The sequence below is a fragment of the Opisthocomus hoazin genome, chromosome 16, assembly GCF_030867145.1.
Source record: "Opisthocomus hoazin isolate bOpiHoa1 chromosome 16, bOpiHoa1.hap1, whole genome shotgun sequence".
Classification (NCBI taxonomy): domain Eukaryota; kingdom Metazoa; phylum Chordata; class Aves; order Opisthocomiformes; family Opisthocomidae; genus Opisthocomus; species Opisthocomus hoazin.
Genome location: NC_134429.1, coordinates 13,411,380 through 13,437,471, shown reverse-complemented (window position 1 = coordinate 13,437,471; position 26,092 = coordinate 13,411,380). Strand labels below are relative to the sequence as shown.

General features: G+C 48.2%; 2 protein-coding genes across 4 annotated transcripts; one reads left to right on the top strand and one right to left on the bottom strand.

Moving 5' to 3' along the window:
- Window positions 1-46: 46 nt before the first annotated feature.
- MTHFR (methylenetetrahydrofolate reductase) lies at window positions 47-10,089 on the top strand. 3 transcript variants are annotated; one of them, XM_075437329.1, is made up of 13 exons: window positions 47-177; window positions 854-881; window positions 2,169-2,420; window positions 3,543-3,781; window positions 4,090-4,200; window positions 4,390-4,583; window positions 4,727-4,977; window positions 5,599-5,733; window positions 6,046-6,226; window positions 6,611-6,793; window positions 8,222-8,323; window positions 8,577-8,696; window positions 9,228-10,089. In XM_075437329.1, exons 3-13 carry the CDS (start codon window positions 2,179-2,181, stop codon window positions 9,462-9,464), a joined length of 1,995 nt encoding a protein of 664 aa, XP_075293444.1. In that variant the 5' UTR covers window positions 47-177; window positions 854-881; window positions 2,169-2,178; the 3' UTR covers window positions 9,465-10,089. The 3 variants fall into 3 exon arrangements, with proteins under 3 accessions (XP_075293444.1, XP_075293445.1, XP_075293446.1); XM_075437330.1 differs by lacking the exon at window positions 854-881; XM_075437331.1 differs by lacking the exons at window positions 47-177; window positions 854-881; window positions 2,169-2,420 and adding an exon at window positions 2,517-2,583.
- A 1,003-nt stretch (window positions 10,090-11,092) lies between these two features.
- C16H1orf167 (chromosome 16 C1orf167 homolog) lies at window positions 11,093-24,962 on the bottom strand. Its single transcript, XM_075437675.1, has 19 exons — window positions 24,708-24,962; window positions 23,900-24,119; window positions 23,544-23,719; window positions 22,961-23,058; window positions 22,441-22,627; window positions 21,811-21,992; window positions 21,298-21,484; window positions 20,904-21,126; window positions 20,174-20,355; window positions 19,928-20,018; window positions 19,384-19,526; window positions 18,647-18,858; window positions 17,787-17,931; window positions 15,206-15,473; window positions 14,540-14,648; window positions 13,288-13,519; window positions 13,044-13,179; window positions 12,186-12,296; window positions 11,093-11,456 (listed from the first exon to the last, which is right to left on the bottom strand). Exons 2-19 carry the CDS (start codon window positions 24,092-24,094, stop codon window positions 11,397-11,399), a joined length of 2,937 nt encoding a protein of 978 aa, XP_075293790.1. The 5' UTR covers window positions 24,095-24,119; window positions 24,708-24,962; the 3' UTR covers window positions 11,093-11,396.
- Between the last annotated feature and the right edge of the window lie 1,130 nt (window positions 24,963-26,092).

Below are 26,092 nucleotides of genomic sequence, written 5' to 3'. Positions count from 1 at the left end.
GCGGCCGCCGCCTGGCCCCGCCCCCGCCGGCGCGGCGCGGGGGGAGCTGAGGTCGCGGCGCCATCTCGGAGAAGGGAAAGGCGCGGGGCGCCACGTGACCCGCTCGGCGCCGCCCGGCCTTAAAGCGCCGCGGGATGGGGGCGGCCCGCGCCGCGCAGCGCCCAGCACCGCCAGCAGGTGAGCGGGGGGCCCGATCCCGGTCCCAGTCCCGATCCCGGTCCGTGCCCGCCGGCTGCTGCGGGCCAAGCCGTGCCGCGCCCCCAGCGGGTTCAGCTGAGGTGAAGCAGCGGTCGGGCTGCAGCTTGACTCCTGCCTGGCCCCGAGCCCCGGCCGCAGGGGCCCCGCGGCGCTGCTGGCGCCCCTTCCCTCTCCCCCGGCCGCCCGCGGCGGTACCGGGCTGCCCCCGGCCTTTCCGCGGCCGCCCCGCTGGCAGGCGGCGGACCCAGCCGCGGGCCTCTCGGCCGCCCGCCCCGCGAGGCTGTCAGCCCGGTGCCACGGCCCGGGGCAGCACGGCCCCGGACGAGTCAGTCCCTCGCAGCCCAGCGCAGCTTGGGCGGTAAAACCAAGCTGAGGAGGACGCAGACCTCCACGCTGCGTGGGTGGGTGTCCGCTCAGGCCTGGAAGCGCTAAAAATACCCGACCGCGAAGCAAGTAGGCACGAGTGGCATCACGTAAACACGACGGGCACATCCGCGGTGCTCAGCGTGCCGGGCCACGGGTCTGAGCTCTGTGGCGCGGTGGGGACAGGGGAGCAGGAGTGGTGAGCCTACAGAGCTGGCGCGTGTTTAGGATTGTCTTATTTTACAACTGGTTTTGTTGCTTAGAAAATCCTTTCTTCTCTTTGCAATAACAGCAAGCTTCTGCCAGCGATGCGTCTGATGGTAAGGAAGCTCTTCCAAATGCTGCTTGTAGACAAAATTTAAGTGGGGCCTTTCTCCTGTCTTTGTGCTTCTAGGTTGCCAGTAAGATAAGGACCTTCCCTCAGCAGCAAGGCTCATCCTATCATACATGAGCCCTTCCCTTGGGAGGGGTGTTAAGTGGGAAAACAGAGGTCCTTTGGTTTGCCTATAGCGCTGTGGCACGGGTGCTAGAAGTGACGTAGCGGGAGTTGACGGCACGTGATTTTGTGCTGCTGGCTTGATCGCCAACGTGCCTTGGGATAATTCTCCCAGATTAGCACCACGTGGATGTTAGGCGAAGTCCTTTGAGAGAGCTTGGTCAGGGCTGTTACTGTGCACCCAGTTGCTTTTGCTTCTCTTGTCAATAGATCTGTGCTGCTAATTTTTACTGTGACCCGCTATGTTGGCACACGAGAGATTTAAGGCTCCCAGTTCTCTTATCAGCAGCTGGCCTGCGCTTCTTATTTCTTCTGCCAGCCGGAGAGGTCCCCAGGTGATAAAAGTAGACTTTCTCCTAAAGGGATTTGCTTGATTGGCAACTCTGTGTAAACAGTAAAGGATGAGTTCAAAGTCTTTTTGGATGACCTAAACCCACAAGCTTATGATAAGTACAAAGTGTGCAGTAGTTCATATAACCATTTCCTCAAAAACAGGCTCCCGACATTATGTCAGGGATGGCCTGATCTGAGGAGATTCTTCACTTTTTTTTTCTGACAGAGGAATAGTTTGTGCATTCCTGTGTACCTGCCCCATTAGCACTTGCTCTCCTACTTACACTGTAAAGAAGCACTGCCTTTTGGGAACAAACAAAATGGAAACAGTCCAAGAAGCAGCTGCTGTAGGAAAAAAATCTGCTGGCATGTCCAGCCCAAGGCCACAAGATCAAAGACGCCCTCACCTGATGCACATGGGTATCATGACTTGCCAAGTTGCAGTCAGGGCAAAAGTCATGTTGACCTGACTCTTTTGATAGCCAGGTTTGACCCAGCAAGCACCGAAGAGCTGCATCAGAGTGGCATGAAGCCATCTACTGTGTTATTTCTAGTTAAACTATGTAAGAAGTTTTTATCTTTATCATATTCTCATCAGATCCCCTACTATACCTTATAGCGAGGGCTGGCAAAAGGGACTCCTTGATAATGATCAATGTCGGGTCTTGGGATAGGCTTCCTTTTTATCATCTGCTGCCCACCCCAGCAGTAACTGCTCCCTGTTGAGATCTGTGTCCTGTCTTGTACCCACTGTGTTCCTTCTGTTGTCCTCCTCCAGAGAGCTCACCATGGTCAATGAGACCCAGCATACCTGCAGTGCCAGTTCCAGCTCCAAGTCCGATGGTGGCAGCAGTAGTGGGAGCGAGAGCTCCAAGGACAGCTCACGCTGCTCCACTCCTGTCCTCGATGCTGACCGTCATGAGAGACTGCGGGAGAAGATGCGTCGACGGCAGGACTCTGGAGACAAGTGGTTCTCCTTGGAGTTCTTCCCTCCACGCACAGCCAATGCTGCTGTCAATCTCATCTCCAGGTGAGGGCTGCAGGGTGGGAGAGGCGAGAGATGAAGTGTCTTTGGTGGAGGGCTGGGAAATAGCTAATGAGGCAGGCTCTGCCCCATGCTCTGTCTCCCCTTCCAGGTGACGAAGCAGGTAGTGGGGCTGTGCTTTCGTGCTGAGGAGGGTAATGGACATCAGGTAACTTGTCTTCCTTGAAGGCCCCGAAGAGTTAAGTGTCATGGTGGGGTTACTCAGGGGGCCAGACTGTTTCCCCTCTCCTATGCTCTGTGAAGATGGAACAACCCCACTGTTATGCTCTGGGGCTGAAGCAGAGTGCTGGGGGACAATAGAGCAGAAAAGTACCTAAAAACTGCTTAGTACCTGCTTAAAAGCAAAGAATATTAATTGATGGACAGTGTGTCCAAGTCTCTGGAACAGAGATTCCCATTTGTTTTCAGAATCATCCAGCCACTATGGCTTGTGCCTCTGTTACCAAGGAGTACAGTTTTAGCTTCCGAGATAGGTGTTCCCAGAGCTAAAGGCTATCCTGGAGCCCAGTGGGGAGCCCCAGGAGCCACCATGTACTCACCTGGAGGAGAAGAGGGAGTTTCGTAACTCTTTTTGTAATGCTGTATGCCAGTGCCAGGTTTACTTTAAACAGAAGGGCCTGTTCCAACCCAGAGCAGGATGGGAGACAAGTTAGGGGAGCCTTTGTTTCTTCTGTTAGGCACAGTTGGGAACACAGCAGAGATCTGGTCCATCTTTTCATGTTTGTGGCCTCTACAGTTAAAGCTGGGAACAGGGGGTTGCAACATAGTCTCACACCTCAAAAGGAATGGGACTTGCCTTGCTGTCTATCAGAAGACATATCAGTCTAATAGAGCATGCTGGGAAGGAGTTTATTCTACAGAGAACACTTAAGTTGCCTCTTTCTCAAAGAGATTATAAGCTCCTCCTCATACAGCCTTACAGGACGACATTCCTTATTTACATTGGCCACTTGCTAAACTCCTAGTTCAACACTTTTCTTGGTCTCTCCTGCTGCTGTCATCCATGCTGTCTGTCTGTTGCTGGCATTCCAGCAGTGAGCAAAATATCCCAGGCAAAGAGAGGGGAGTTGGCTACATGGTAGGCTAACACAGCTCCGAAATCCACAGGTTTGACCGCATGGGAGCGGGTGGTCCACTCTTCATTGATGTGACATGGCACCCTGCTGGGGACCCAGGATCTGACAAGGAGACATCTTCCATGATTATTGCCAACACTGCAGTCAACTACTGTGGCCTGGAGACCATCCTGCACATGACATGCTGCAATCAGACCAAGGATGACATCACAGGGCATCTGCAGAAGGCCAAGCGGCTTGGGTTGAAGAACATCATGGCATTGCGTGGAGGTGAATCCTTTTATCCTGTGATGCATAGGGTTAAGACTGTATTGCTATTGTGTTCAATTCCAGGGTAAAAATGGAAAAATATGATTTAGAGGCTCCTTCTGCTGTGGGAATTAAAAGTTGAGACTGCATTTCACCTGATCCCTTTGTTAGCAGCCCTTCCAGCTCAAGAAGGGTAGACAAAAGCAGTCCATGGGTTAAACTGCAAACTTGGAGGTTTCATCTTCTATTCCTTTTGATAGCATGAGTTTTTTACAGCACTAGATCCAGCAAACAGTTGGAGAGAGCTGTGGATTTTGTTCTCTTTTCAGATCCTGTTGGTGAGGAGTGGGAGGAAGAAGTAGATGGCTTCAACTATGCTGCTGACCTGGTTAAGCACATTCGCAATGAATTTGATGATTATTTTGACATCTGTGTGGCAGGTAAATGTCTTTCATTGCAGAGTGTGGGGTAGGGACTGAGACAGGGAAATCAGCTCAGCAGTCCCTGTCTAGACCTGTGCTGTAAGCGACAGTACAATCAAGATAGGCTGCTCTCTAATTTCTAGTCTGTTGTCCTGACCACCAGGGTTTAACTTTTTTTTTCTTTTTCTTCCCCCTTCCCTGCCAAAGGCTACCCCAAGGGTCATCCTGAAGCAGAGAGCTATGAGGCAGACCTGAGGCACCTGAAGGAGAAAGTCTTTGCTGGGGCAGACTTCATCATTACGCAGCTTTTCTTCCGATCAGAAACCTTTCTCAAATTCATGAAGGACTGTCAAGCCATTGGCATCACCTGCCCCATTATTCCTGGCATCTTCCCCATACAGGTGAAATCCAGTAATTCTGGTTCGGGGAGGGAGTAAGGCAGGGAACTAAATCTCCTGCCACAAAATTGAGATCAAGTACCTGTGTTAGTGGGATGTCAGAAAAGGGCCTTGGAAAAATGAAAATTCCCTGCATCCTCATCCAGGGTTACCACTCGCTGCGCCAGCTGGTGAAGCTCTCCAAGCTGGAAGTGCCTCAAGAAATCAAAGACGTGATTGAACCCATCAAGGACAATGACGCAGCTATCCGGAACTATGGGGTGGAGCTGGCAGTGTCCATGTGCCGGGAGCTGTTGGATAGTGGCATGGTGCATGGGCTCCATTTTTACACCCTGAATCGGGAAGTGGCTACTACCGAAGTCCTTAAGCGCCTGGGCATATGGAAGGAGGACCCCAGGTGAGCAGAATATGCTGGCTTCTGTTAATTTCTTTCACATCCATCCACCCTGAGGGACAGCTGAAGGAGGAATTTGTTTTAGTCACATAGCTTTAAAGTAGCCTGTTCTGGAACTTCAAAAACCTAGACTCAGAGCTGCCACTTGAAAGAAACATGTTTTTTGAGGTCTGTCACAACCCCTCTTACAGGCTAGGTGCTATGTAAGCTCCTGCTGTGGATTTCTAGGGTTCTCTGCAGCTGATAAAGGGAATGCGGGCTTCTATCCAAGTCCACAGGCTTCAGCATAGACAAGAGGAAGCAAAGGAAAATGGATAGCTGGATTTTCTTCCTGTTAAAAATAGCTTCACACAGTGCTTTCCCCTTGCCTCATGCAAGTTCAGGTGTCAGTCCTGTACTTAACCATTTAATAGACACCTCCTGAGCACCCTGTGAGGGAACTGAGTGGGAAAATATTTTCCATAAAGGAAGCAGAGTTTTCTGTCCTACTTTTTGACAAATGGAAGGCTTCTTGGCCCCTGTTACTTGCTCTCCTCAGAGGCAAAGTTCTCCAGGGGAAGGTGTTCCAGCCTCTAGTGGAAAGTCATCAGAGGAACTGTGTTAACATCTGCTCCTCCCATGCAGGCGGCCTCTGCCCTGGGCAGTCAGCGCTCACCCAAAGAGAAGAGTTGAAGATGTTCGGCCAATCTTCTGGGCCTCTAGGCCAAAGAGTTACATCTATCGAACTCAAGAATGGGACGATTTCCCCAATGGCCGATGGTAAGCTGTCAGCCTGCAATGGCAGTGAGGTAGAGGTGTGGTATGAAAGCCTGCTCCATAGCTGGTCTCTGTTGTTAGCGGGTGTCCTGGGCATGCTTTGGGCTTCACAGAAAAGGTGGCTTCTTAATAAAGTGGTCCTCAGTGATGTGGATTTGAATGAGGTGAGGAGAATGGCACCAAGATATTGAGGCTTTTGGTCTCCAGGTGGATTTTGTTGGATACTTCTCTTGCTGGGCGGCTGTCTTCCTGCATCCCCCAGATCAGCTCATCTTCCTCAGTGGCCTGTTAATCCTGTGTCTGCTCCCCTTACAGGGGTAACTCCTCCTCTCCAGCCTTTGGGGAACTGAAGGACTATTACCTCTTCTATCTTAAGAGCAAGTCTCCTCGAGAGGAGCTCTTGAAGATGTGGGGAGAAGAGCTGACTGGCGAGGAAAGCGTCTTTGAGGTGTTCACGTGTTACATCAGTGGAGAACCCAACAAGAATGGGCACAAGGTGAGTGATGGCCCAGGAAGGGATGGTCAGTGTGGCACAGACAATAGTGCATATTTCCTCTTGCTTCTGGTACCAGATTGTTCTTCTAAACAAGAATAGGCACTTCCCTATCCTAAAGGACTTGCTAAGATAGGGAATCCAACAGCCAGAGCTAGGGCTCAACATAAAAGGAAAGCTGCTACAATATGACAGAACCAGTAGGGATAGACTTCCGCAGTCATTCTTAGCCTTGAGAATATCCTGCCCCTCAAACCAAACCTGTGAATTCTGTCCTGAAGCAGGTGTGTTTGAGACCATTAAGACACTTCTGAGTTCCATCAACATCCAGATGGTAACCAAAGGATTGTTACATCCATTGTGAGCCATCCTTTCTCCTCACGGTAGGTTACGTGTATGCCTTGGAATGACGACCCTCTTGCTACTGAAACCAGCCTTCTGAAGGAGCAGCTGGAGAAGGTTAACAGACGAGGAATCCTGACCATCAACTCCCAGCCAAACATCAATGGCAAGCCATCCACAGACCCCATTGTAGGCTGGGGGCCCAGTGGGGGTTATGTCTTCCAAAAGGTACTGCACTACTTGGGCCTAGGCAGCAGAGAGTTATGACCCAGTTTGGTCTCGGTTAGTTAGGGAGGTCCTAGGCTTTCACCCAGATAATCCTTCTGCCTGCTCCTTATCTTAATACCTTCTTGCTGAGATGAGGCAAAGCTCCTTTAGTGTCTTGAGAAACAAACTATGTCATCTCTATGGCTTACTTCATAGCTGTTTTCCCCCACCTCAAAACAGAGTTTCTTGTTTTTACTCTCAGTAAGTAATTATTGATAACCTCTTTATAGAGCAGGGCTAGGAAGTTTTAGATACAAACACAAAAAGATGCCTGCTCACTGCATCTGATCCCATTCAGTGATGCAGTAAGCACTCAGGTTTTTCATAAAATAGGAATTAATGAGGTAGTATCTCTACCATCCAGCTTCTCGTGGTAATAACTGGGCATTTAAAAAAATCCTCTATCTGTCCTTCTCTAAGGCAGAGTTCTCCACCAACTGCCCCCACCCCACAGTACTACTGCCGTGCTGTTCAGACAGCTGCCAGGTTCCTTCTCCGACCTGGAAGCAGTCTTACCTGCCATGCCTGCCGCCTACTGTCATGCATTTTCAGGCCCTAGAGCCTTGCCACTAATGGCTGTGATAGGAATCTCCCATTAAGGTAAATGCCAGGCAAGTGGCTCATACTAGGAAACAAAGCAGCCTTGTTCAAAAGGGATACAAACAGCTAAAGCCATGAGACCAGCAGATGGCAAATGCAGTTATGTTTTCAAAGGAAAAAAATTCCCCCGAGGTGAGGGGAAATCCATCATCTCACACAATAGCCAGGAAATGGGGGAGGGCAGGCAGTTGTTGGGAGCAGCCAAGCACAGAGCAGTGGTAGATGGAGCAAATACAGAATTAGGTTGTATAAGCACACAGGGAGAACTGTGAACAAAAGATGAGGACAGGGAGTGGCAGGGTGCTTGGGAGAGCCCAGCTGAGACCCCTGACTTCTGCTCCTGCCAGACTGGGCTGCCTTGGCAGGACACTGCTGTTCATAGGGTACCATGCAGAACAGAGTCAAGCTCAGGCCTCTTCTAAACACTCTGCTCTATCTGGCACAGATGACTTCCCAGGGACATCAGTTGTAGTTACACTGTCTGAAGCTTATTCCAGCCTGTCTGCTTATGCGGGGCCAAAACAGGAAGCTTGTAGCTTTCCTGTGCTGTTACCTCTGCTCTCCCCAGTATTTTTTTTTCTTTTTCCCCCCAGCCCTCTTACTAATTCATTCTGCCTTTTGCTCAGTCCTCTGCAGTACAGTTTTCTGGGAATGGACATACAAGTCTTAGGCTGCCTGGTTTCCAAGCAGCCCAGACTCTACAACCATTCTCTTGGTTGCCTGTATTTATCCCAGCCCTGCCACGAGTTAAGGCTCTTACTCTTTCCCCTTCCCCATCCCTCCCTGTAGGCATACCTAGAGTTCTTCACCTCCAGCGAGATCGTCACGGCACTGCTCAAAGTGCTGAAGAAGTATGAGTTGCGCGTGAACTACCACATTGTCAATGTCAAGGTAGGCTGTTGTTTACAGGACACTTTTTTGTTTCGCCACCTTGGGAGAGAGGCAAATATCAAAGAATCAGATATCACTATGAATAAAGTGGAACAAAATGGGGCTGGTGAAGGGCAGGGGAAGTGAAACAAGTCAGCTGTGATGGGCAGCAGTTGTCTGATCTCTTAATAAGGAGAGGGTAAATGCACTTGTTCCAACTCACTCAGTCCTTCCTCCAGCAGTTGCTTTAGAAAGGTTTTCCTTCCTTTGGCAGGGCCAGAATATCACCAATGCTCCAGATCTGCAACCCAATGCTGTCACCTGGGGCATCTTCCCAGGCAGAGAGATCATCCAGCCCACTGTAGTGGATCCTGTAAGCTTCCTCTCCTGGAAGGTGAGTCTGCCCTCCTGTGGGACACATTGCTGTGATGTCCTGGAAGTTCAGAGTGTCTGGTCTGGTTTTAGTCTGTGTCACTTCTCACAGTTGAGTACTGTTGTGATATTAATCAGGCTGCAGAGGTCCAGGTATCGCTCCTCCTGCTCCCTCAGTGCAAGGAGAACTTTGCTTCGGCAAGAGCTCTCCACAGACACCAAGTGCCTGGAAACAGAAGGCTTGGGAGCTACCACTGTCACTGCTGGCCCTGGAGCTCTGGGCAGTAGCTCTCCCTCCCCTCTTACACGCACTGGGGCAGTATTGAGCCATTTTATTGCAAACATGTCTCCTCTCTGCTCTGAACAGTTGTGTTCAGGGCACTTCCTACAGACTGGAAAGCACGAGGCTCCTTGCTCAGCTCTTGCAATTTTTGCTGAGAGGAAACGAGCCACAGGCTGGCCTGCCACTGGTTGTCCTAAATGAGTTAATATGAAAATGCAGCTCTGTAACACCTTTATTACACCACTACCAACATGTTTTTTTCCTTGGCAGGATGAGGCCTTTGCACTGTGGATCGAGCAGTGGGCCAAGCTCTATGAAGAGGAGTCACCCTCTCGCATGATCATCCAGTACATCCATGACAACTACTACCTGGTCAACCTGGTGGACAATGACTTTCCACTTGAAAACTGCCTCTGGCAGGTTGTGGATGATACTTTTGAGCTGTTGAACTCTCCACTCAGCAGTGAAAATTCCTCTTCTAATCCCTTACTTCCTCCTGTCCACTGACTGCAGGGAAAGAAAAAGCAGCTCCTGTGCTGATGGTGGACCACACACTCCTAAACCCAGTGACCAGGCTAGCTCTCTGATCTACTCACACTACATGCTCTTCTCTCCCTAGCACAAAGGCTCCCTGACTCCTTATTGCTGAATAATAGCCAGAAGTACCTGAACCTCTAAGCTGAGGCTGTAGACTGAGCTTGAAGGCCAGCTCTGCAGGATGAAGAGGTGCTAATCATGGCTATGTTGGGCACAGTAACAGAACTCTTGTGCATCAATGTGATAAAATTCAGGGGGATTCTGGTAACTTTCTCATGCCAGAAATGCTGCCTTGGGGGCAGAAACAGTCCTGTCAGCAGTGCCTATGCAAGGAGATGATTTCAGCAGTTACCAGCCCTGAAAAGAAGCTCAAGTTGCTCTTACATTGCACTCCTACGATGTATTTCTTCATAACTGATCACATCAGGCTCTTTTGTACTCTCTCCAGAAGAAGGTTCAGATTTTCTCCCTAATTTTTCTTCTTGTATATCCTGTTTACTTTTTAACAGGAATATTTGAATTTCACTTCTGGATGAAACTGACTAGGAATCATACTGTTTCTTAGATCAAGTACAATAAAATACACAAATACAAATGTCTCTTGTACTAGGCCATACTCTTGCAAGTAGCAAAGACTCATGTTATTTGCAAACTAATCAGCCTGGCACAAGGGAAAATTATGACAATCAATTGTTTATGGGGCAGTGCTGCCTTCCCTTTCAACATGTGCCCTAAGTAAAGCATGGACAAAGCTCCATAGTAGAGCAGAGAAAGTTTAAATGCTAGAATTTACCAAAAGCAGCCAGCTACCACCTTTGGCTCAGTTCTGTGAGGACACAGGAGTTGTCGTGGTCCTTTTCCGGTTCCTGACCTAATGACTCTTAACAGGCATAGGGCCCACAGCATTGAAATAAGGGGTTGGGGGAGCTACACAGAGGCTGCTTTGTGTACTTAACAATCCTGCAAAGCTACCACAGGCTAGGAAAACAAGGCCTTGGGGCAGTTCACAGTGTGATTTTGAGATCCCTGCCATGCCATGAGCATCTTTCAAACAAGCAAGGAAGAAAAGCCTCTTCCAAACTCTTCAGACCCTCTCATTACAGCTGTCTGAGTCTGGGCTCATATATCCAGGGTAATTACAGGGCATCAATCACAGAAGCAAGTAATGGGAAGGTTGGGGGTCAGACACGCCTGTCTTGCCTCAGCAACGCTTTTGGTGCTCAGCTGTTCCCAGCAGGTTTCCTCATCCCTAGCCCATTCAGCACAGAAAAGAACGAGCAGGAAGCAGTCAAGAGGTTGGCCACCCACTGAAAGGCTTAATGAAGAGCTGATGGACCTAGACAGGGGCAGGAGGTGGGAGCCATGTGGGAATCCCCCCCAGGGGAAAAGCCAAATCTAAAAATAAAGACCTGTGTTTGCACCTACCGACAACAGTCCAGACTTTGGAATCAACAGGATCTAGTGTTTGCACAGGCAGACTCCTGCTCATCTCTTAAGACTGATGCGTTTACCTACTCCCCTGCATGACAATAAACTCCTGTCCAGGAAAAAAACACTGAGTAAAGGGAGAGCCTTTAAGGTGTTTTTTTGACCTTTAATCAGAAGAAAATCAGAGCAAAATCAGGGTCCATAGGAGAAGGGAATGCAACCTCACAATAATAGCTTCTCAATTTGTGCCTCTAGTGAGGCAGGATATCAGTCCTTTAAAGAGAACCTTTCACTAGGTACCGTCTCTTCCTGGTTGTCCTTTGGCTGTCATGCTTCTGGCCTGTAGCACCTCTTTTCCCATGTCAGCAGAGCACTCGCTTTCTTGATTGTGCAGGACCAGCTCTCTGTTGTGACAGCCAGCTGTATCCTCCACACCTCCCGAAATGAGGAGCAGCTGCAGGCAGGCCCCACCACTCAGCAGCGTCCTTTGTCCTTGAGCTGGAATGCTGTGAGCTGGCGCCACCTTCCAAAGGCCTGAAATAGTAAAGTGGACAAATAAATACTCGGGATACCTTGGAGGGGTTGCAGCCACCCTCACAGTACCCGTAAACAACGCTTTTCCTCTAGCAATGGCTAAGCCAACTGCCTCACCATTCACTCAGAACCCTTCCCTGTCTCCTCTGTGTTCCTGCAGCCAGTAAGCGAAGTGCGGAGTACAAATCAACGTGAGAAAGGGAAGACCAACGCTCCCTCCGCCACCCTCTAATTTCAGTACTTGCTCTCATCTCGTTAAAGGAGCACCAAATCCTGCATGGATCTTTGGGAGGCAGGCAGAGGAGCAAACTGGCTATTTGAGCTCTAAGGCTTTGCCTGCTCACTCAAATTTATAGCAATTTGCCTGCCCTCGGCTGCAAGTCAGCAGAGTCCTCCTACACCGACGTGGAGCCTGTTTCTTCCCCGGGTGGGCTCCTGAGAGGCAGAGGATTAGTGGATTAACATCTCTGATAACAGTGGGGAAGGGCGCACATGTCAGAGAAATTGACTGCTGACACAAAGCTTTGAAAAACACCCAAAGATGAACCCATATAAAGCTGGAAGCTATTTGCCTTTGTTACGGGCAAGTCCTATGCCTTGATGTATTCAACTTCTCCCTAGGCAAGTGCTTTGTGCAGGGAGAGAGATACAGGGAACACCCATTGTCCCTCTGGGGTGCTTTTTTGGTCCACTGAGGTCCACAGAATTAAAGCAGTCATAAATGCTTACCTGAGACAGCAGGCTCCTGGCTTCCTCGTCCAAAAATTTCTGCACCACACAGTTTTGCAAATGCCGTCGTCTCCACACTCTCCAGGCCTTGTCTATCAGCCGATGCTGGTCCTGACAAGAAAAGAGGCAGTGCACAGGTTAGTTGGGCTCTAGCAGGCAAACTACCTCACTTCCCTCTAGGCCCACCTTGCTTTCAGTTGCTTTCCTGGGTCCCTCTTGGATGACTTTGCATTGGTAATGAACAAAGCTGACTACTACCAAAGCTCTTGCTGAACTACTGTCTCCTGCAAATATTGTGGCTAATTTAGCCACAGTACCCTGGGAAAAGGACAGTACCCCATCAGTGCTCCAGCACAGTGCCTCAGTGATGATGGATGCGCTCGCTATACGTGCGTCGTCTTGTCCCACGGGCAGGTCAGAGCACATCTCACACAGCTAATGCCCAGGAAGCCACACAGACCATGGGTCTGTTCCACAGATGACAAAGGCCTGAGCAGAAGGGGAGGCCAAATGACAGCCCTTGGTAGGCTGCGGACACCAGAAGGACGTATCAGGAACACAAGACGAGGACACAGATTGTGTGAACTCTTTGCACAGGCTACAATCTATACAAATCATCCTGTCTCAGCTTCCCATCTTTAAGATGGGACAAAGCGCAACTAAATATGTGGGTATGCCAGCCTGCCATGCTGGCATTTCAAAGAGAAAGATGGGAAAAGCAGCCCCAGCAGCAAACCAGGATTTCTGGTGCACACTGGTACTTGTTAAATCCCCACGTCTCATCTCCCAGGACGTATGTGAGGCTGCAAGCAGAGCAGGCTTGCCCAGTAGCACCCATCATTGCCACCAGACACTCACCAACACCTTAGCCATTGTCACCACCCTGCTGGCTTCTTTCCACTGATGCCATCCCTTTGCCAGACAGCGCAGTCTCCTGTCACACTGGCACCGGCGAAGTATCGCCGTGTGATGCCACAACTTCAGATACTTCCTCCTATAGGCAAGAGGGGAAAATAAGCTTTGTCAGCCCGACAGCCCTATAAGGGAGTCCTTCCCTGACGGCAGCAACAGGAGGAGGCCCAGAGACCTCCACTCCACTTACCCAAGCCACTTCTCATCCCACTCCTCCAAGTCCACCTCTGCTTTGTTCTCCTGGATCCTTGCATGTGCAGGAGAGGGTCCTACCACACCAGGTCTCTCTACCAAGTGAGGGAGCAGCAGCCTTTCAGCCCTGTTTTGGGTTCTGTAGATCACCAGCCAGCGGTGAATGGCACTGGGAAAAAGCCCAAGGGGGACAGCTGGTGCTGAACCCTTTTCTCTGCCTTTTCTGCTTTCTAGGAAAGAAAAGAGGAATCACACAGAAGCTGACCTCGGAGCTAGAGAGGGAGAGATCAGAGCTGCCATGAGCCCTTAGTCACAGAATCACAGAATGGTAGGGGTTGGAAGGGACCTCTGTGGGTCATCTAGTCCAACCCTCCTGCCGAAGCAGGGTCACCCACAGCAGGCTGCACAGGACTGTGTCCAGGCGGGTCTTGAATGTCTCCAGAGAGGGAGACTCCACAACCTCCCTGGGCAGCCTGGGCCAGGGCTCCATCACCCTCAGAGGGAAGAAGCTCTTCCTCATGTTCAGACGGAACTTCCTGTGCTTCAATTTATGCCCGTTGCCCCTTGTCCTGTCACTGGGCACCACTGAAAAGAGCTTGGCCCCATCCTCCTGACACCCACCCTGCAGATATTTATAAGCATTTATTAGGTCCCCTCGCAGCCTTCTCTTCTTCAGGCTGAACAAGCCCAGCTCCCTCAGCCTTTCCTCATAGGACAGATGCTCCAGTCCCCTCATCATCATCCTCGTAGCCCTGCGCTGGACTCTCTCCAGTAGCTCTTCATCTTTCTGGAACTGGGGAGCCCAGAACTGGACACAGCACTCCAGATGGGGCCTCACTAGGGCAGAGTAGAGGGGAAGAAGAACCTCCCTCGACCTGCTGGCCACACTCCTCTTGATGCACCCCAGGATCCCACTGGCCTTCTTGGCACCCAGGGCACACTGCTGGCTCATGGTCAACCTGTCGTCCACCAGGACACCCAGGTCCCTCTCTGCAGAGCTGCTCTCCAGCAGGTCCACCCCAAGCCTGTACTGGTGCCTGTACTAGTCCTTTGCCTGTAGCCCAAGCCTGTACTAGTCCTTTGGCTTTTGAACACAGAAGCAACCCACAGTCAAGAGTTTGACTGCCATAAGCACCTACTCCACAGAGGGATCCCAGTCATCTGGCTGACAAATGTTACTCCCCTTCCCTCCTCACTCACGCTCCCCACATGGCCCCATGAACGGAAGAGTGGAGGGAGTATCTTCTTACTCATGGACCGACACAGAGACATCTTCCTGCTCTTCCTAGCACCTATCAGGGTACTGCACTGCCGTAAGCACTGGGATAAGGCAGCTGCTTTTGTCCAGTAGTTGCAGGCCTGCAAACAGAAATAACACAGCTGCAGCCAAGACTAAATACAAAGCGCACTGACAGCACACACAAAAAATAGCCTTAGAGATACATTTATGTTCATAGCCCAGCAGGGAGTTTAATGTGCTAGACCCCAGGCTGGAAACTGCACAGATGAGATCCCAGCAGGACTGACTCGGCCCTTCCAAATCAATCGACCTCTTTGTGGTTTGCTAGCTGTGAGTCTTTTGAAAAAAGCTGCAACTGTGACGGCTTGCTCTGCTCTGCAGGGACAGTGATTATCCTATCTCATCTTCGAGCAAAGAGGGAGTGCTCTCTGGTCAAAATGTCCCCATTCCTTATTGCTGTGCTCCAGATGGCTGCTGCAATCAGTGCCAGATTATGGTGATAAAGTTGCATGCACAATCTGTAAAGAATTTCAAGACAGGGACTAAGCAGTCACCATGAGTCAATCCAGGTTTTTATACATGCCTTGTCACTGTATCTCAGTGACTCAGTGACATCTTCACGAGAGAATAAGTAGTTAAGAATAACTGTCTCATACGAACCTTCATCTTTTCTTACCTGTTTTACAGTAGCCACAGATCCTAGGCGCAGGGCTCGCTGTCCTCTTGAGGCCAGTCGCCAGCGGTGACAGGCTTTACCCTGAGAGGGTTTCTGCAACCTGGGGTTTCTCTCTCCCAGCATGTGCTGTTCAGCTCTCAAGAATTTCACCCTCCACCCAGTAAAGCTCACAAGTAGGAGACGGTGCTCTCTGACCCTTTTAAAACACGAGAGGGCTTCGTGCTGCCTCAGTCTACAAGCAGTGACCTGAGCCCAGGTGACTAGGCACCTGAAAAACAATACAAGCACAGAAAAGTCGCAGATGCCTAAAGTCACATTTCCATGTCAGCACTGAACAGGCTACAGACCAAATTCCACCTTCTCACCCCACCCTGCAGTGTCACGTGTAAGCAGTCAAAGCAAGTAAAAGAGCATTCAACAAGAAAAAAGGCCGTTCCTGTCATTCCTTCTGCAGTCAGCATTTATGTATCTTTTTCCATGATCCTTATTTTTCCAGTGCCTTGTCCTTGGGAGGTGTAAATTCAGACTCCTCAACGACACTTTCTTTCTGCTAAAAACTTGCCCTTATTTTACTTCAGATTCTCAGCACTGTTACCTCTCACTCAACTCCTCAAAGCCCAGGAGTACGTCTGCTTCCTTCTGGCCGTTTTAGCATTTCCTCCTCTTCAAAGGCCTCTGCAAACTGAATGCAATGTTATACCGTGTTTTTCCTTTGCCTACAAAACAAACACTTTTCCCAGGCTGCCCTGCTACTACACATAGTGGATCCCTCAAAAAAAAAAAGAAAGGAAAGGAATTAAATTAGTCAGTCTTCAATCTTTCTCTGTGCCAGCAGCTGACCTCTAAGATGATGCTTGAGGAAGGCTTTTTCTGTATGGGATGAGAATAAAACCGCTAAAATTTCCTTCAGCATGGAATCTAGCAGTCTGCTTAAGTCTGCTTGCTGTAGAACCAGGCTGCATTTAAGACAGCAGCTTGTTGTAAAGATTCAGATTTTAACTTTTTTCTCAGCTGTCACAAACTAAGGGCCTGTGTACATGGGATGTACAACTAGAATCTTTATGGAGACAATTTTATTTCAAAAAAAATCAATGTCTACAGCAGTTACTATTCACAGCACTGTAAATCTGCACCCACAATACCACAATAATCTCTCTATATCTCGCAAGCTGATGCACAGGAGACCAGTCTTCCTCTGCAACCCCAGAATCCAATCTGCTTTTAACTCCTGGCATATCCTTTCGGTTCCTTGTTCCACTTGGACTTTCATTATGCAGATCACCCCAGTGCACCATGGGGCAGAGGTGTAAATATCCTCTGCCTGGCAGGCTTCTCTGAAGATCAAGAGAATCTATTGCAGGTTATCCTAGCGTGAAAAATGCCCCCCTCAGAAGAGACAGGGCTCAGCCCGTACCATATCCAGGTGAGAAATTAGAAGCGCTCCCTCATCAAAGGACAACTCAGAAGGAAGATTAATGGTGGAGACACACTCTACAGGAAGGAGCAACATTAAGGACTTCTCTGAAACACACTTCCCACTAGGGTGCCACCACACCGATTGATTTGCAGAAGAAAATGCAATTGCATGGGGTGAGTTCAGAGTCCAAGCATCACAGCCACTGAGGTTTTACTGGGTTTTCAGTTGCTCTTTCCTCTTTGTCTCCTCTCAGCCTGAACCTGCAATTCAAAGGGAAATCTTCTAGGGCCAAACCTGCACTTCTCATGCCTTAAATGAATCCTTGGCATAAATAATCTTACTCATTCTTATCCTCCTGAATTATCTCAAAGAGAATCACCTGAACAATTCCTGATTCACTGCACCTGGACACTTCACTATATGTCAGACAGACAGTTGCTTTACACAACATAACCCACAAACAAAAGAGATTTCAGTGAGAAAGCTACTGAACAACAGCTAAGAGAGAAAAGAAGCTGTTAATGATTGACAGCAGACACCTTGCTCTTCAGATTAAATTCTTGTGTTTTCAGGATCTGGACCATAATGTAAGATTCTAAAACATGCTACAGCTTCACCTATATTGTAACTAACACCAAGATGAATTGAATATCGTGGTTGTCCCTTCACAGACTTTACTGCATACTGCTCTTCCGCAGGAATATATTGAACTCAGATTTTCACATTAATTTAAATTAAAATCAGCATGCTATGTCCAGAATCTAAAAGATTCAGGTTTGTAAATATCAGAGCTCTGTCAGACCTCTGCCCAGTGTTCTTTTTGGAAAATACAGAATAATTCCAGTGGAAACAAGGCTTTCACTTTTTTAACCTACACAAATTTGTGTGCATCTCCCTTGCTTAGTTTACATATACCACACTGCATAACTAGGACTGAACAGAAGTTCTAGAAAGAAAATAAATTTTGAATGAGAATGAGATAGGGAGTGTGAGGCTATGAGTAACAGACCCCTTAATGTAGGAGCACCCCCAGGGAAACACTCCTACAGAAGTTCCATTTATGCACAAGTTGGCTGTACTTTCAAACCCAAGCTCTAGTCTGAATACACTGGATTCTCTGCTACATAAATTGCTCTTCACTCAAAGGTTCCCTCGGAAACAAACCTGTGCAGGAGAAGACGTTCCCAGAATAAAGCAGCGTATTTCTGCTTCCATGATTGGCAATACCATGTCTGCAGGATCAACCTCTTCTTCTCCCGGCAGCTGTGCTGAGCCCACTGCTGCTGCAGCTCTCTCACAGCACGCTTCCCTGTCAGAGAACACAAGAGCTTGCTGAGCTGAGCTCAGTGATTTTTTTTTTCCATTACAAAGTCCAGACAAGAGCAGAGAATACATCTGCTGCAAACACCGAATGGGACCAGACTTTCTAACATTTCCTGTCCTCTCTTTAGCAGCTGAAGAGACTTTTCAGTTCACCTTGTAGTTTTTTGTCTGCAAGGCAGTCTTCTGTCAAAAATTGGGAGTATTCCTTCCCTGGCACAGTGTAAGTACTTAGCACTTCAAGCACTTGGAATCCCTTGCAGGACAGGATCAGGACTATTGATCAGCCCCAAAAGATACACCCTGCTCCCACTGAACCAAAGCCTGATTGTTGAGTCTGAGGAGACTTGTTCAAGCTTGGAATGCTGCATCTGAACTCCATTTAACTCCCCAGCTGCTAAAATGCACTGCTTGAAAACTCCTTTGGCAGTGCAGGTAAAGTGAAATTCACTCCTTTTCCAATCAGCTGCCAAAGGAGCATCTCCCCTAGCACAAAGCACTACAAAACAGCAGGGCACATGTCCTGCTTGTAACCACAAGAAGGGAGTGACACAAGCACTTACTGACACCTGGACTAGTATGTGCCATTCCACAGAAGCAGCCCACAGAGTTACAACCAGAAGCAGGACTTTCTCTATCCCAGCCATTCCCACAGCATCCCTCTCCTACAGACACAAGTGCTGCTGTAGGGTGTGGTAACTCACTTTGACAGCAGGAATGCCAACGCCACAGAGCATCAGCAGTCATCTGGTGAATGTGACACCTGAATCTCCGGTCAGCTTCCACTTTCTGGGCCAGTCTCTTCTTCCACAGGCTGAAAGCCATCTGGCAGCAATGAACTCGATATTTTAGGGCTGCTGCTGCTGCTTTTTGGTTCTTATTTTCTACAACCCAGTGGTGCCAGCTGAGAAAGGCTCTGAGAAAGACAACGGTCGTTGGACTAACTGTAGGAACAACTCACACAATTTCACACCTTTGTAACTGAAACTTTAACACTAAACATACACATAAGGAATTTAGCAAATACATCGGATCTGTTAACAACCTTTCCCCATTAAATGTCAGGGGAAATGGTGCACAGGGCAACTTGTTGGGAGTAAGGTGCTCTGTCCTGGCTGTGCCAAGCCTGTGGTTCTCTTCAATTTCCAAATGAGCAGAGAGCAAGGTCAGTTCAGTAGATAGGAAGTTACCAGAGCTTGTTATCAGCAGCACAGGGCTTGTTCCAATTTGTGAGGCATCCCATTAAACTACAAATTATTGTGTTCAGATATAATAACTTTGAAGCAGGAAAAAAAAAATGGGCTGCAAAACTCCCACTGAAGACAGAACAAGATAGCTAGAGGAAGATTTTTTTTTTTCTTTTTTTTTTTTTTCTTTAAAGCAAGAGTAGAGCTCTCAAAACAGACAGCTTTAGGAAACTTCCGGAAAGCACAATACCTACCGAGACAGCTGAACAAGCCTGCAGTACTGCTGGGCTTTTACAACTTGCAGAGTCCGAGCTGACCAGACAATGAAGTACTTCTGCAGGCAGCATTTCTCTGCTTGGTGCCAGCAACTCTTCACCTCCTTGTCAGAACTGCAGTCCTGTAATCCAGAAAAGCAAAAAAGGGCCTTGAACTGCTGCTGTAACACAGCCACTCCATGCAGCTCAGCCCTTTCTCCTTGTTGCTGTGATTTCTATGATTGCCTAACTCCCTGTTGCTAACCCATATGCACCAGATGAACAACCAGACATGAGGGTCCAACACATCCCTTTTAAATCCTTGACATATGGCCGATCTCCAGCTCAGCTGGTAAATGGCAGGGAAGAGTTACCCTGAGAAATGTCTCAATCTCCCAGACCTTCTGTCTAAGAGAAGAACAAAGAGAGAGCAGCAGTGAGACCTTCCATATGCTGATGTTGAAACTCAAAAGCTCTTCGCTAAATTTGGCTATGCAGAAAACACGTGTACATTTACATGCACTGCACCACTTTCCAGCCTTACCTCTTCCCATGTAGAGGTCAGAGGCTGGACATTATTATCTGGACTCTGCAGTGCCAAAGACTGGAACTGACCTCCCACAAACCAATTTCTTCTGCAAGACAAAAGTATCAGGGGAAAAGGGAAAGAAAGAAGAAGATAAAGTATCCAGAAGGATGCTGTGAGATGACATGAAGGTCTAGCCAGAAAGAAGGCATTCAGCCAGAACAAACTGCTACCAGCATCCCAAGGAACCAGTCTCCAACTTACCCAGATCCAGTACTCTGTGGAGGAAAGGAGGCCTGCAAATACAGCTCCCCACCCAGCTCAGCTGGCTGCTCTGCACATTGGTGTAGTTGCAGCAAAGAACTGTAACACGGCATGTGTGTGACATCCTCAGCAGTCAGAACAGAGGAGAGGCTCTGCTGGCTGCTGTCACTAAAACTGTATTCCTGCAGGTATGGAGGGAAGAACATGCTGTGAGGTAAGCATCCTTGCAATGGAATCACTTACCTAACAGTTCCAACCATGCCACTTACTCCTCTTTTTGGCAAGGATTCAGGGAAATCCAGTATGCATCCAAAGGAACTGCAGGCTAGCAAGTACAGCTCTGGCATGCAAACATTTAAGTGACGAGACAGTTATTTCTATACTGAGAAAAGGGGAAACGGACATACGCACTTTCTCAGTGATGATGCTTTTTGCACCTCATCCCTTCCACCTTGCATCCAAAAACAGGAGCAAGTGCACATGACAACCTCACTAGCTCAGTACCTCCCTGTATCACTAAATGATGAACCAGGAAGGGCACAGAGAGAAGTGACTTGACAATTTCTCATTACATTTAAATGCCAGAACCCTACAGGCTCAGTGCTCCTCCAGCCTAAATACTTAGCACAGTTTGCTGATGGCAATATCATGTCGAAGCAGAAATTTTCTCCTGAAAACTCCCAACAGTTTAATACCTCAGAGCAGTATGGATGTATCAAGACCTCCTCACCTTCTCCAATGAGCTTTGAGAGGCCAGAGTAGCTGGAGCACTGCTGTCAAAGCCAGATGATGTTGAGAGGTCCTCAGAAAACAGCACAGCAAGAGGTTCTTCATAGACAGTCCTGTGCAAGTGCTTAGGACTTAGTTCAATTGTCTTCAGCATGAGACACTTTTGGTGCCATAATTTCAGAGCTTTTCTGAGTCTACACTGCTCCAAAGCCTGAGAGAAAGAACTGAGACAGAAGATATGGAGATGGCAAAGTCACTGAAAAGAGATACCAGAGGGGCACACTAGTACAGATAGGATGGATGATAGATGGTAAAAGGGGTTCTTCCAGAAGGACCAGAAAGTCAAGTGGACACTACTAATGAGAGCATGGCTCCAGGAACTGGCCTTCACTCACTTAGCTCTGTGATGCTCGCACAGCCTTGCTTTCCACAGCAGATATACTCTCTGGAGCTTCACCTTTTGGCCGAAGTCATCAAGAGAGTAGCCTGTTTTCTCAGGAAATCGTCTCTCTACAGTCCGTAACAGCTGATCTTCACACCTCTTTGTTGCAGCCTTGTCAGCTGCTGAGCTTCTAACCAGTCCTTAACCAGTTACAGAGAGTGACAAAAGACAATGTTGGTCAGCAGGCATTCCTAAGAAACTCAGCACAGCCCTCAAACTGCTGCTTTTCAGCAAGCTTTAAGACTTTCTGCTAGGTTTATGAAGCAGAGCAACAAATCTCCCTGTAGCTTCACTGACACGTCCAGAACGACTAGTCCTCTGCCCACTCTGGTTTGTCAATACCATGTATCATCTGAGCCTCTCTGCTATCAGACTGTTTTCAGCTGTTTTTCACCATACAAGAAGAGGAGGAAGAAGCCTAAGCACCTCCAAATATTAGATTGTGCACAGGCCCCAAGCTGCTCACCATAATGTTGCCTCCATCGTAGGAGGAGGAAGTTCACCATTGCCTGCTTATCACCTTCTCTGACCTGCAGCATCTGAACCCACTGCTGGAAATATTTCCTCAGTGACGCTGCTCTGAGACGGGCCAGGTTGCACCTGTAAAGTGCCTTCTGCTCAACAGTCTCCTTCCATGCACTGAAGCACCTGAGAAAACCAAAGAAAAATAAAACCACAATGAAAACCATGTGAAGAGTGTACAAGCTTGTTTCTCCTCCTGAGACTGGGTTTAGTTCAGGAAAGACAGGCAGAAGCTGTCATCTTCTGAGCTTCTATTAGTTTATTCCATTAAAAAGCCACTGTCCTTCTTACAGCACAGCAGCACAGTGCATGCTCTTCGGTTTGGTCTTTCAGAACATCAAAGGTCAGGACCAAAAATCATTGGCAGGGCACAGGAGGCAAGTCATAACACCTCTGGCCACAGCAGTTCCTTTTCACGTTTCTATCCCTACTTTCATCTTTATCAACACCTAAAACAAAAGAATAGATGGCTTTAAGATGGAACAACAGATCGTTGTCTGGGTTGGTTCTGTTATTCCTTGTACTTTCACTGTGAACAGACTTTTCACATGAAAGACCGACCTCATCAGCTTACCGGGAGACCAAATTCCTTTGGATACGAGTTGTCAGTGCTAAAATCTGTTCCATTTCCAAGCATCGGGAACGCCACAACCAGAAAACATTTCGTAGCTGCTTCTTTTCCAGCAGAGCACGGGCTTCCAAAAGTCTGACTTCCTCTTTTCTCAGCAGCTCCTTCTGCAGTCGCCACAGTCTGAAAGCTGCTGTGTTGCAGGGCAGGAAGAGATTGACAGGAAAAAAAAAATAGCTTAGAAGATCTTCAAACAACTTAGTGTCACACAGCAAATATGCCCTGGCTGAACTCCAGCTGTCTGAGAAGGGGCACTTAAGGGAGACAGCTTCTGCTGCAGCTGAATTAATACAAGGAACAAGGCAAAAGGTGTATGACACAGTGAGTGGGCCACCCTCCACCATCACAGGTACTGGCCCAGCTATTTGCGGGATCAGGTCAAAGCAACAACTAGACACAAACCAAGAAACACGGTGAAATAGTGATCACCTCCAAGTTGTTCCAAGGCTATGGAACGTGTGCTTACCAGCTAGCCGTCTCATATCTCTGATTGCTTGAGCTCTCCTGCAGAACTCATCTCCTCTCTGCTTACGATGAAGCTGTGTCCACAGTTCTCCCTCCGCCCTGAAAGAGTCACAAGCATGCTTTAACATCCAACTGTCCAAAGAGACAATCACAGAACAGAATCCAGAGCCTTCCTTCTCCCTGTGTAGCTTTCTTTTTGTCTGGACTTGTTCTTCTGCCTTCAGAATCAGAAGGCACAACAAAAGGTTTTTCTTTTGACACCTTTACTTACTGTCCTGCTAGAGACTGTAGTATTGCCTCACTCTCATCTCATCTATGCCTGTATCACATACGCAGGTGACAGCTGAACTGAAGAAATAGTAGAGGAGTATTTCTGTCAGACACTCAAATCAGACTGAAAAGATTAGTGCACACTGAAATAGCATTGTTGAGTTCTTAAAACTAGGTTATTAATTCTTGCAGTGCTTATCTGCAGCAATAAATCCAAGGACCTGGAAACAAGCTTCCCACTATTTGAGAAAGATTTCTCCATTTGTAAACCTCCACTTGTCCAAGATAACAGAGAGAGAATGCTCTCAGCTTACCTGCAAGCCTGCTCAGCTTCCTTTGAGTATCCTGCCGTAAGCTGGTGCTGAGCTGAGGTTGTCATAGTTGCTAATCTTCCTACTCCAAAAAACCCCACTGATGAACTTTGGGTATAAGAATATGGCTTAGGCTGCAAAGCTTGCTTCTTGCTCCATTTTGCCACAGCTTCCTTCCACTGAAGGAGAAATCACGATTAGAACAAACTACAGGCAGAGTATCAGTATCAGGGTCCACATCACTGAATTTCACACAGGGGACCCCATGCCCCTCCCTAACCAAACAGGATTTCTGCCTTCTCTGACTGCACTACAGAGAACTCAGAGCACCACTTCTACTGTCCCTAGCCCGTTCTCACCCTGCGGAAGCTGACAGCTAGCAGAGCCGAGGCATGTCGCTGCTGGGCTGCTTCCAGCTGCATCCTCCTTTGGTGCACAGCCCACTGCAAAGCACCAAGGCCCTTCCGAAGCAGTTGCTGTCTGTAAAGCTGTGTGGCTGCAGCCCTTTTCCAGAGGATGTGTCCCCTCCATGCTTGGAAGCACCTAGTTAGCATTTGTCTGTCACACAAGTGCTGGAAACTTAGAAAGAAAAAAGAAAAGTGAGCTCCAGTTAACAGAAAGGAAAGTTAAACACAGCCAGGAGGTGGCAATCAGAGTTCAGCCACCAAGCTAAAAAGAGGTATTTCAAATCATTCTCTCTAAAGAGTGAAAAACCTGCAACCTCACACCAAATTAAGGTATCACTGTTGCTAAATTGGTAGCAACCTCACACACATCTTATTCACAGGTCACAAGTTTGAATCCCATTTCATGGATAAGCCCAGTTCTTGATCTTCGTTAGCTATGCAGTGAGCCTACCAGAATTTGCTGCACTGAAAAGTAGCATACATGGTACAAATGCTTTTTCATTGCTAGCAACAACCAAGGTTGAATTTAGAAGCTAGAATTTAAAAGATAGAGAAATTATTTCTTAGAGCATGCTCCATTCTAGATGGCAACCCTCTGAAAAGAAATGGACGCAGCCCCTGAGCCAGCCATGGCAGAATAATGTAAGTTAAGTCCTTAAACCAAATGTTCCAAGAAACATGGCTCCTTAGCCACTTCCCAGCAGTTTTACTCCCCTGTTAACTCCCAGCACACTCACACAGAAACACAGAGTCTTTTCACCTTTGCTCATTCACCTTCAATGACCAGAAGCTGTTCTCCGAGACCTGCGAACAGACAAAAGGCAGTAACTCACACAATTATTCACACTACTCTACTCTGCTGAAGAATTCGTCTGTGCCCAGCATGGCAACTCATTTCAGACGGAGACCGGAACACTGCTGCCTCAGGGTAGTGTATTATGTCAGATACCCTTGACCCTGCCCCCACCATTGCTCTGTGAATACTCTTACATACTTCAGATATAGAAAAGCACAACAAAACTCAGGGCCCTGCAACTATGCACAGAGTAAAAAACAGTTTAATGCTTTCCCTCTGCATGTAGATCCAGAGAATATAAACAGGTGTTCACATTCCCAAGAACAACCAAGTTAACAAGCTGGTCTTTAGTAGGAAGAAGCATGTGAGACAGAAAGATGCATATATTGGGATGAAGCAGAACCGTAAGAGAAGAAAATCTGGTCATTCAGTGACAGAAAAATCATAGGGCAAGCATCCTCATCACCATTGTACCTCAACTCTGCACCTCTAGCAAGAAGGGGAAATAAGCACAAGTAATATCTGTGAAAAGGGATACTATACAGTGAGCCCACCCTCACCTCTCTGGACACAGTTTCCTGTGCCTGGCTCCACTCTTCACAGCACGGTAGTTCTTTGCCACTCCTCTCCACAGAAGGTTCTTCAGACTGATGGAGACTGGCATCGGTTTCCCAGTTCCTCCGGCTGCTTTGGTGGGAGTATTTGTTTCTCCTTCCTTCTCTGCTCACATTCACACAATGTATGTCCGAATATTCACCAAAGCTTTCTTCAACCTGAATACCAATAGGGCTGGACTGCCTGCTGCCCACCAAAGCCACTCTTCTGGATGATCGTGATCTAGAGTCACATGCCACTTCTGACTCTTTGCTGGACTTAACGTGAGGCTCAGAGTTGGCTTCTACAGATTTAATACTAAGCTGCTGGACTGGTCTAAACTCTTTACCTCCAGGAGAAGAGACTCTCACGCACACTTCCCTTGGAGTCCCATACACGGCCACACCAACGTTCATCTGAGCCCCTCCCCAGTCTGTCTCCAGTGATACCTTCAGACCCTCAGCATGCAGACTGGCTGAAAGGTCTTTCTTCCAAGATAGAGCACATGGGGATGCCCCATGAAATGTCTCTTCTCCTTTAAGAACTTTTTCAGTGGAATGACTTTTGGTGTGAACATAAAGACTACCAGTTTCCAGAGTTGGCTTTGCCTGGGACTGGCATCTGAAATTAGAGGAGCAAGCGTAAGAGGAATCTGCTTCTGTATCCACTAGCCTGCCAGAGCCCACCCCAGAAGAGAGGGTTTCTGGCTGGCTGCTGCCTGAAATTTTGGTTGTCCATGTGTTCGAGTCAATGTA

Excerpts from the sequence above, each read along its gene's own strand:
- MTHFR (XM_075437330.1), top strand. The coding sequence starts at position 2,179 with ATGGTCAATGAGACCCAGCATACCTGCAGTGCCAGTTCCAGCTCCAAG. Across the intron at positions 6,227-6,610 it reads CCAACAAGAATGGGCACAAG|GTTACGTGTATGCCTTGGAA; the intron begins GTGAGTGATGGC and ends TCCTCACGGTAG. Across the intron at positions 8,697-9,227 it reads TAAGCTTCCTCTCCTGGAAG|GATGAGGCCTTTGCACTGTG; the intron begins GTGAGTCTGCCC and ends TTTCCTTGGCAG.
- C16H1orf167 (XM_075437675.1), bottom strand. The coding sequence starts at position 24,094 with ATGCTAACTAGGTGCTTCCAAGCATGGAGGGGACACATCCTCTGGAAA. Across the intron at positions 15,474-17,786 it reads GAACGTCTTCTCCTGCACAG|GTGCCTAGTCACCTGGGCTC; the intron begins GTTTGTTTCCGA and ends ATTGTTTTTCAG. Across the intron at positions 11,457-12,185 it reads CCAGGAGCCTGCTGTCTCAG|GCCTTTGGAAGGTGGCGCCA; the intron begins GTAAGCATTTAT and ends TTACTATTTCAG.